The 11,199-nt window shown below is 40.2% G+C and overlaps 1 protein-coding gene across 1 annotated transcript in view; it reads left to right on the forward strand.

Annotated features, from left to right (window-relative positions):
• Window positions 1-11,199, forward strand: part of PTPRN2 (protein tyrosine phosphatase receptor type N2) — a 1,475,949-nt gene that overhangs the window by 731,080 nt on the left and 733,670 nt on the right. Inside the window, exon 11 of the mRNA XM_045290142.1 lies at window positions 957-1,036. Coding sequence (XP_045146077.1) covers window positions 957-1,036 — 80 coding nt within the window. The remainder of the gene's footprint in view (window positions 1-956; window positions 1,037-11,199) is intronic.

Raw genomic sequence — 11,199 nt, forward strand, 5'->3', positions numbered from 1 at the left:
CAATTTATAAATTATCAAGGGTTCATGAGGGAGTGGGGAGCACGGAGGGAGGGGAAAAATGAGGACCTGATGACGGGGGCTTAAGTGGAGAGCAAATGTTTTGAGAATGACGAGGGCAATGAATGTACAAATGTGCTTTACACATTTGATGTATGTATGGATTGTGATAAGAGTTGTATGAACCCCTAATAAAATGATTAAAAAGAGGAATAAAACCATTAAAAAAAAAGCAACAATGAAGAGGCCATAGAGATCCGGTGGTATTAGAGCAACAGCAATCTAGCTGAGAGGAATTACTAAGATGCAGAAGACGGGCAAGTGGGATGGTGGGGCAGGAGGAAGGTAAAACAGAGGAAAGATCTAGGAAGCAAAGCTGTGGATAGAGGTATCAACATAGGTGTGTACATATGTAAATATATTAATTCATTAAAATAGAGGTATTTGCCTGTGTACATATATTTATCTGGTAACACATAGAGGAAGTGGATGGACTTTGGGCCTCTGTTCAAGCCCTCCCTTAACACAAGAATGCTTTGTGATGCTGCCCCTCCTGTGACAGGCAGGCAAGGATGGAAGGTGTGGAGCCTATGGAGGCAGGTTGGCACAAAGCCAGTCGGACTGCTATTGCATGCTGAGGGGGGAGGGCAGACACAGATCTTGGAGATGGGGCCGCAGCCACACAGGTTCAGAAGCAGCTAAGTCTGTTTTTATCTAGTTTCAGGCAATGTGGGGCCCAGTCACTCTGTGACCAACCTGCATGACTTTCTCTTGGATACAGCACCATATCTGTACAACGTCTAAGTCACATAACATCCCATTCCAAGGGATGGATTGAGAATGTTGAGGGACACATACTTGTATTTTTAAAGTGTATTAATGTTGCCTGTGTAGCTTTTGGATAAGCAACATTGTATTTTGACTTAGTTATAAACTCATTTGTAAATCATCTTTTTCAGTGTTACTGGACCAGCTGTCACCTTCAGAGTGAACTCCAATACCCAAAATGTGACAAGTGCAGATGTCGCTAAGGCAGCAGGTAAGTTTTTCGGGGGGGGAATGGACACATACACACACACACACACACACACACACACACACACACACATCAGTCAGAGAAGAGAAAGGTAAGCATACCAAACAACCTCAGAGAAAGCAAGTACCCGGTTTCCCTGGGTGATTGATATTTAATGAAGGCGACCATATGGGGTTAGCAGCAGTGAGGGGAAATTGAAGTGTACCATCCCAGAGTCAATTAACACTGCCTGGGACTTCTTTGTTTGGAGAGGAACTGGATTAAAGTGAAATGTGGACATGGCTCCACACTGAAGACGGGACCACGGTGCTATATTTGAGAGAGAAAAAAGGGTTAGCTTTTGAAAATGCAAGGATTTCGTGTCTATAGTAATCCAGCGTGAAAAGAGCAAACACAATTTTGCTTTCAGGTTTTTCATTTGGTTCTGGGCAAGAAGCACACACTGGTTTTACTTTTATCCATCATGGACCAGGCGCAGCTCAGGAACTGGAAGTGTTAACTGCACTTCTGGATCCTCAGTTGCAGATCATTTCTAGTCAAACATTTTGACATTTATTTACTGATAGGCCTGAGTGATCTTTGCTATGTAATTGGTGTTTGTCATTAAGTGAAAAGAAAATTTGTAAAACAGACAGCCAAAGCTCTATTAAAAGAAAGTAGCATTTAACACATTTGTGTTTTCTTCAATCTGAGATTTGTTTCTGTTTAGCATATTGAAAACTCTTTGTAACATGCATTATATGATCATTCTGCTTAGTCAGCAAAGTGCAGAGAAACCATAGAAAACAGAAACTTGGTTTGGTGATTTCTCAGTATTTGGGGATTACACTGTGGTTAGGCCTCTTTAATACTGTATAATTGCTTTTGATTTTGGAATGAATATGCACTAACCCATCACAGCAGAAAATGGCTGCTTTTGCAAGTACTTTATATGGACTTAAAAAATAAATAAATATAGTTCTTTTTCTTTCTAAAGTAAAATGCAGCAGATATTTTGGGGGATTTATATTCAACTTTCATTAATTGAGGCTTCACTGTATTGGCATGATATTACTCAAAGTTTCTGTAATCAAAGCATGAAGTAGTTGCTACACTCTCTATAGATAATGGAATCAACCTGGTCTTAGCTATTTGGATTGTTGTTAGTTGGTACCTGTGGGATGCGTTTGTGCCTTTAGCAACTCTTAATGACTTACGGTAGAGATTTGGGGAGCTAGAGTTTTTGTTTGTTTGTTTTAAAAAAAGTTCTTTGAAAAGCTATACTAAATTCCAGAAATTTGACAGATAAAATCTTTGTGGGGAGCAGAATTCCCCAGCTTTAATTTCACTGTCATATATCATTGTCATATTTCATTGTCAAACATATGGCAATGAGATGCAGCTCACTGAAGTCATGAAACAGCCTTACTTCAGTTGAGCAATTTGTTGTGTTCCAACAACTCAAAGAGACCAGCAGATATTATTCTATATCCACTGCCGCCTGGAAAAGAGTGGAATGCCTGTACGGCAGGTGTGGCCTCACCTTGTGTGCTAAGGGAGCTCCCCTCTCCTCACTCACATCTACTTGACTGATCCTGGCTCCTCAGTATCAATGATTACTTGAGTATATTTCAAACAAAATCTGTTAACAGTTCTTATTTCTCAGAGATTGGGCTGAATGTGCATGAACCAGGCTCAGCAGAAAATAACTTTATTTTTCACAAATCCTTTCTATGAACTGTTTTTAAACTGAAATTTAGATTGGCATCCCAAGAGTCAAATGTAGTGAACTATTCTATGTTTATAAATGTTCTAGCATTGGAAATTCATCCTAGGTTTAGGAAACATTACGTTTGATATTAGATTTGCTGAAATTTAAAGACGGAGTGGAATATGTGGTTTTATCTTTTTTTAAAAACTATGAACAATATAGCAACTGACAATAGCTTTTTTTTTTATTACTTTATAGGGAAAATGAGGTTGATTATTTGAAATTTAATTCCTTGGCTGTTTGAAATATTTTCATGTCACACAATACAGCACTTTTCCAAGGAGGAGATTACATATGAAATGCATAATGTGTGAGCTATCAACAACTTTCTAAATACTTGAGTGTGTTGAGTTATCCCAGTGCATTTACGTTAACTTGATGTTATTCAAGTCAAAATGTTTCTTGCTTGTTTTACATATGCATAATTGATAATACTCTAAGCTAGTTCATTTTCTGCTTTGAATAATTTCAAAGTGTTATGAATATGCCTAGTGCTATGTAAGAAAAGGAGTATGAAAAGTAAGTTTGCGATCATAGGATTTTACGTGCTGGCAGTGTAAATACCAAAGTGTAGCAAGCCAAGTAGACGTAGCTGTTTCCCAAGACAGAGGTGAAAACATTCCACTGGGTTGACGTGCCCTCATGAGAAGGAGACATGCGCAGTGTGTCATTGTGTTAGTTTCTTAGTTGGATGGAGACAGAAATCCCACAAATGAGTACCTGACAAACAGAAACTAATTTCTCATAATTTAAGATGCTAGGAGGTCAATTCCTGGCCTCAGCTCTATGGGACGGTTCTCTGTCAGTTCTGTCAATCCTACTCTCAATTTCACCGGTGTTCTTTCGACTCCATGTTCCTTGAAGATCATATTAGATGTGGCTGTTGTTTTCCTGTGCTTGCTTCTCTGTGCCTAAACTGCTCTTATTATATAGCAAAAGCTCATGCCTGATTCTATACTACCACTTAATGGTGTATGTCTTAGTATTTGGCCTGATTAACCTAATAAAATAAATCCTGTACTCAAATTGGGTTGCATTCTTAGGTATAGAGATTATGATTTATAACACCTATTTGGGGGACAAAAAATTCAATCCATAGCCGTTTAATTGCACCTTCCTCATGCCATTGGGACAAACACATTTTAGATGAGCCAGACTGTCTTGCCTGTGTGTATAATCAGTGCACCAAACTTAGTAGACCCTTTGAAATGATTTCTGATATTTTCTACTGCTTGCATATTTGAGCTCCTGTAAATCCAACTGCCTGTTTGCAAATAGTTGCCCAAAGGGGCTTAGTAGCATGATATAGGTATCTTTCATTATTATTAAGGAAGGGAGACATAATTGGTGATGAAATTTAAGTTGTACTTATTTTACTAATTTTATATGAAATGATATAAAACTTAATAAATAGGTATATCATTAATACCACATTAGTCCCCATCAAATATCAGTGGCATTTATGCTGAATGATAAATTCAGTTGATTTTCATTATTCAGAATCCCTTTGATATACCAGGTGATTCTTTTCTGGGAATTCTGCCTAACTTGTGAACTTGAATGTGAGCATAAGGTATTAGCAAATATTAAAAATAAGTCAGTATTGCACAAAGAGGCACTTACTGCATTGTAAATGTCTATAGAAACAGTGCTGTTAGTAGTTAAATTTGATCTTTTTGGCCAAGACAAATTTGGTAGAACACAAAATGCCTCCTCCCCTCTTCATTTCCAATATTTTTTAATAATGTACTTCTGTCGCTGTTTGCATTTTTTCCCTTAAAGGAATTATGTTAATCATCTTTCAGAGAAAAAAATATGTTTTTGCTTCCCTACACCAATATGCAGAAAGCCCCACTTTTTGAGATACCATTGATTTATTACCAATAGCTAGCTTGTAAAGTCTGTTATCATTTCATCCCAGAGATCAGGCTCTGCTGTGGCCATGACCTCTCCTGGCAATGGATGTGTAGCCTGTTCAGCATTTAGTATCCACTTGGTGTCAATCTACAGGTGGCACAAATATTCAAGCTCTGTGTTTCTTGCCAAAAGGTTGGCAATCTGATTCTGCCCAGGGAGACCTTGGAAGAAAAGCCTGAATGAACATCTACTTCTGAAAACTCCGCCTTTGAATACCCTGCGCAGCACAGTTCTATTCTGACTCTCAGAACAGGGAGGCGGTTGGAACTCACTGGGGCTGGCTGCAGTTGGAATTCACTGAATGGTAACTGTTTTTGGTTGTTTTTTTAAGGCTTTATTTACTTATTCATTTGGTAGTTCTTCAGTAGGTGACATGGCCTGTCATGATCCAGTTCCCTACCCTCTTTTAACCCTAGCCTAATCAAGCAAGTTCTTTCCTTTTTCTTTTTTCTTAAATCTTTTCATTTTAAATTAGGTGAAGGTTTACCGGGCAGATCATCTCTTTTACATTCAACAGTTCATATGCTTCCTGTTGCATCGCATGCACTCGATCCCTTGAATGTGCTGTCATGTATGCAACTTTCCTCAGTGCTGCCCTTATCATCGGAAATGGTGGCTTATTCACATGGAGATGAGTCCATTTCCAAACCTGAAGGATAAGGTTCATAATCTTGAAGGTCCCACCAGTCTTTCTCTGACCAGTAAACCTGGTCTCTGATGATTTTTGAATCTGTTTCACATTTTCCTCCTAAGATATTCTAACACATTGGAACCAATGAGACCAAGCAAGCCTTATGACCTAAACCAGTGGTTCTCAAACTTTAGTTAGTATCAGGATCACCTGGAGGAATTTAAAAACATATTTCTGCCTCCCTCAGAGTTTCTGCAGGAATAAATCTTAGGTGGGATCCTAAGAGTTTGCCTTTTTATCAAGGTTTTAGGTTATGCAGATGTGGTTAGTCCAGAGACTACCCTTTAATAACTACTGACTACATAAAAATATTGAACTTGTCAACAAAATGTAGCAATAATACACATAATCTTTCTGCCGCTAGGAAAAAAATTCACTTTAAGAAGAGCTCCATTTCCCTTCTTTGATAGTTAGGTCTATTGTGCCAACCTGGAATAGGAACATGTGGGATTAATCAGGTCACAGTTTGATTGGAGGGCAAAGAGATAAATGGCTCTGCAAGGCCCTCCCTCTCGTGTGCTGCTGCTTTAGCTAGTTCTCTGCCTCAACCTTTGAGCTACACTACCTGTGGGCGAAGCCAATGTGTGGATCCTGTTGCTATTGCTTGAGGCTCCATCAAGACTTGCTTTACCACACTACTGGTGCATACATGGCTTGAGCTTGAGGCTAGGGGATTAGATCTGGTTGCCTTGTATTGCTTGTATTTGATATCCCATCCAGGTCTGTTTTTCTAAGCTCCCAAGCTACTGACTGTTGATTACCCATCCTGCTGTTTGCTGCCTTGCCAGAGGGAGGACTCTGCTGTCTGGGTTCTAGCAGTATAATGGCCTGCAAGCTACGCAGTATGACAAACCGACAAACAAGGTGGAGTCTTTAAGATGCTGTCGTTAGGTGCCATGAAGTCAGTCTGACTCAGAGTGACCCCATGTACAACGGAATAAACTGCTTGGTCCTACACCATCCTCACAACCGGTGCTCTATTGGAGCCCGTTGCTGTAGGTACTGCCAGACCATTTTACTGAGGGTCTGCCTCTTTCACAGAGCCTCCACTTAGCAGGCATGATGCCCTTTTCTAAGTGCTGCTCTCTGCTGATAATATGCCCTAAGTCCATGAGACAACATTTCTCCAGCCTCACTTCTCAGGAGCATCTGGCTGTAATTTTTCCAAACGGTCCTTGGTATATTCAATATTATTCACCAACACCATAATTCAAAGGCCTCAAATCTTCTTCTGTCTTCCTTATTTATTGTCCAGCTTTGGAATGCACACGAGGCTATTGAAAATACCCAGACTTGGAGTATGTGTCAGTCATACCCTAACCCTGAAAGTGATTACCTTTTGCAGCGGATCTTCCCACTGTCATGTATCATTTGATTTCTTGACTGCTGTTTTCATAGAAGTTGACTGTTCTCTCCATGTGTTATGATGTTAGTTTTGTGAGAATTTAATTTTTTTTCATGTTGAAGTATAATCCATACAAAGGGCATAGTCTTTATTGTTCATTGGTGTTTCCAGTCTTCTTTGCTGTCAGCAAGCAAGGGTGTGTGGTACGCATCTCTAGTTGTTAATGAATCTTCCTACAATCCTGTTGCTGCGTTCTTTATAGAGTCCATACTTGCTCAGCAAATGGGTTGAATTAGTATGGTGAAAGGATACAACCATGACACACATCTTTCTGGTTTTAAATATGTTGCATGCCCTTGTTCTGTTTGAGTGACTGCCTCCTGCTCTCTGTAGAGGCTCCTTGTGAACTCAATGGAGTGTTCTGGTTTGCTCCTTCTTTGCACTATGACCCGCAATTTGTTGGGATCCACATTTGAATACTTTTGCATAATCAATATAACATGGTTAAGCGAACATCTTTCTGGTATTCTCAGCATTCAGTCAAGATCCATCTGACACTAACAATGGTATCCCTCATGCCACATCCTCTTCGGAATCTGGTTTCTTGAATTGTTGTCAGCTTCCTGTTGATGTACTGCTGCAACTGTTTTTAAATTATCTTGAGCAAAACATCAGGAGAGTCAGTCAGCAATAACTGGAAAGCTTTTTAAACATATGTCAGGTGTGTTCCAGGGCCTGGGGACTGAGAAGATGGATCCTCTTGGTCTATAATGTACGAAAATCAAGTGTGTTTCATAATGAAACCTGCTTTCAGACTTAGGGCTCTCTAGCCTTCTAGTTTGGGAGTACAGTTGTGAAGCATGTTTATTTGCAAAAGTATAATAGAATTACTTCTGGTAAAGTGAAAATAACCATTCTATCCAACACAACTAGAATTCAAGCAATATTAACTGTTGATTGCTCACAGGTACTACTGCTTCATGTCATTGAACCTTCATTTGCATTTTTGCATGGGAAAAATTTCATTCAGAGTTTTAAATGATATAAAAAGTAGTAAGACAGAGAGTCCCTGTCCTCAAGAAGTTAAGAGCCTGAGTATGGGGCCATATGCAACAGAGGCCAACAGAGCTCTGTAAGAGAAGTGGACACGAGTATTATGGGCACTCCAAGGAGGACTCATTTGAGGTTTCAGATGGACTAGAAGGTGAGAAAGGGACTGTACAGAGGGACACCACAAAAAGACTGCACAGAGGGACAGCACCTTTGACGAGGGGTTAAAGCACATGGTCCCTATACAGAGAAATGGTGGAAAGGAGGCGAGTGAGATGTGTGCTCAAAATTAAACTTTGCAAAATGGGAAGCTTTATGTTCACCATCCACCAAGAAGGATTGGAATTCTGAGTCAAGACATTGCCTTGACTGCACACAGACTCCGGAGTGCATGCTGTCATCCAGGGCAGTAGGCAGCTACACAGAGTGTAGCGCTAGATCCAGCACAGTGGGCTGACAGTCTCTTTCTCCACGCCTGCGGTGGAATTCCAGAAACTAGGAGGTAATTGAATAAGAGGAGAAAGAGAAGCTTTTGCTATAAGATCCATCTACATATGTGATTCTTTCAACCTCTGCCCGTAGGACTAGCTCAAAGTCTGGTTCTGGCTCTCTAAGATGTTGCTACAGTGGAACGAAGAGGCTGAGTTAGAGAAATGAATGAGCCAGGAATGACAAAGCAAAATTGTGCTTTTAGAACAAAAGAAAAAAAGACGATGCTTTGGAAATGCTTGAAAAAGCCCCCTTCCTAAGAAGATCTGTGTTTATTTGCGGGTGAATATGACACCTCTTTCATTTAAAAAGATAAAATAAAGAGGGTGAAAACAAAACTCGACGCAGTCCTACATTCATCTCAGAGATATCAGGTCAGAGAATCAAAGCAATTTTCAGCTAAAAAAGATCTTAACCAGTTGCTGTCCACTCAATTCTGACTCTTGGCAGCTCCCTGTGTATCAGAGTTTTCAGTGACCAATTTTTGGTTAATAGGTTGGCAAGCATTTCTTTTGCGGTGCCTCTGGGTGGACTCAAACTGCCAACCATTCATTGAGTGGGCAGTTGAGCACTTTACCATTCTGTACCCCCCAGGAACTCCTCTTAACCCAGCTGCACTTGAAACAGATGAGGCAAGGTAGGCCAGAGCAGAGTCTGCAGCCTGGTCAGGCAGTGAACGGTAGGGTCAGGCTCCACGCTGACTTGTTTGCTCTGGACACTTTTCCATAGCACAAATCCAGGGAGAACTACCCCTGGACTTTTCCCAAGTGAAGCTGAGCACTGGTGCCTTGCTTGAGATGTTCTCTGAATATGTTGTGCATTGCAGGTGTCAGCAGTCACTTCCCCCTGCACCTGCAGCTTCAGGCCAGTTCCAGGGTGAGGAGTCCTTCAGAACTTGACTGTTCAGGTCCAAGTGCCCCAACACAGTTTTTGACTTCCTAAACCTTTGCTTCTACAGAAATATATTAAAGATCTATTTGTAAAATGAATGCCTTCTTCTCATCCTCCATTCTCAAAAGAAAAAACAAAGTATTTGCATTACTGCGTCATACTCAAGGTGTAAGCTTCTTGGGGGCCCTAATTTAATATCACTGTAGGGCAGTGCTTAGCAAGTGCACATGAGGAATGCCCAAGGCAGAGCACCGCAGCTCAGCTCTTTGTCTTGAGAAAAGCTCTCAGACTCACAATGTTGCCTAGAGAGTGCATTCAGGATTTAAGAGGCTGACATAGCATTACTAGACATGTAGAATATTTGAACAAGGCAATGGAGACACACAAAATAATATCTACAAGGGGCAAGGTGGTGAATACCATAAATACTGACTGGGCGAATGAGAAACATAAGTCATGATTCAATTTGAAATGGTGTCTCACATGTATGAGTGCCACTGTCGACACATGAAGCATTATTTTTGTCATGGGTGTGCATAGATGAGGACCCGGCAAAGTGGCAAATTTGTAGGGGAAAAAATGGGTAATTTTCTAAAGAGGCTGGGGTGACGGAAGCACCAGTGGTGTTTCTAGAGGTGGAGCCTGGCGATTTGGACTATACAGGGTGATGCTGCCTGAGGAGAGACACCGGATTGACTACCTATACAATTTTGTGTGGTGTTTTAGCAGAAATGTATTCTTTTAAAAAAAAATCTACCTGTAGTTAGTTATAACAGCCAAATTATTTTTCCTAAACTTAGTTTACATATATCAATATACTTAAAAGTATAAAACTCTGTGTTAATTCAACTTTGAACCTTAAATTCATTACTGTCAGAGCTGTCACATTACTTGTTGATGACTAGGTTCTATAGAGAAGCAAAACCAGTGATAGATAGATAGATGATAGATATAGAGATACACACATATAAAGTTATGTCAAGAAAATGGTGCACACTGTTGTAGAAGTGGATATGTTCATATCCTGGCTAATTCCAAGCCTGTAGGTCAAAAGGTGGCTTTTCCTGACTCAACTATCTGCTGGGCTGATGAACCTAAGATAAGCAAGAGGTTGAGAGGCTGATGACTGCAGAAGCAAATGAACCCAAGGTCTACACATCAGGAGTGATGCTGCAGAGACAAATGAATGTAAGGTCAGTAGGTTAGACAACGGACTGCTGAAGATTCCTTGGATCGTCAGGCAACATGGCAGGTCATTGACTCAAGCCCAGAGGACCAGAGAATAATGAGTCAGACCAGATTTCACACAGCCTATCCTTGTATTGGAAGTAAGCCGTAGTCCTGGGCACTTAATTACAGCAGCACTGTGACCTGAATAAAGAAGCTGCCTGCCAGTGTAATCTTATCCCACTCTGAAGGCTGAGCCAGCTCATGGGGGAATGCCTAAGTTTTCAATGCCAACCCACTGAGATTCCTGGCGTGCCCAAATTGGCACAAAACTTTAGCTATCACATTACCTGATTATAATAAGGCTTAAAGTCACGAGGCTTCAACTGCATGGTCTACAGGCAAATGTTGTTTTCATTGCTGCCAGTGTTTTTACAGCTGATAATTTTATCAAAGTTTCTGTTGTTCAACTACAATAATGTAATTAGCTTTAGTTAACCTTTATCAATAACTTTTTTGCAAGAGGAACGTCAATTAAAGTAAAATGAGAAAAATCAATTGAGGCTTCCACTCAGCTACTAATATGTTGCAACTAATGTTATAATTCACTGTTCAAAAGTTTACAAAATAATTGTGTGGTTAGTATTCATATAATCTAAGAAATATTATATTTAGCAACTTACAAATATATTTATCACACATCCTTCTATTAAGGTGACCAGATTTTAACATTGGTAAAGCGGGACACCATTGATAAAACTCATATCCTGGAGAAATAACCACATGGCAGCCAAAAACCGTATACCCTAGCTTGTCGTGTATTTCTTTCCAAAAATTGGGACTTCTTAAAAATGCCGCGGGACGTG

Source organism: Echinops telfairi, unplaced genomic scaffold, assembly GCF_000313985.2.
Source record: "Echinops telfairi isolate 266 unplaced genomic scaffold, ASM31398v2 ScPeMD7_31;HRSCAF=116, whole genome shotgun sequence".
In the NCBI taxonomy this organism is placed as follows: domain Eukaryota; kingdom Metazoa; phylum Chordata; class Mammalia; order Afrosoricida; family Tenrecidae; genus Echinops; species Echinops telfairi.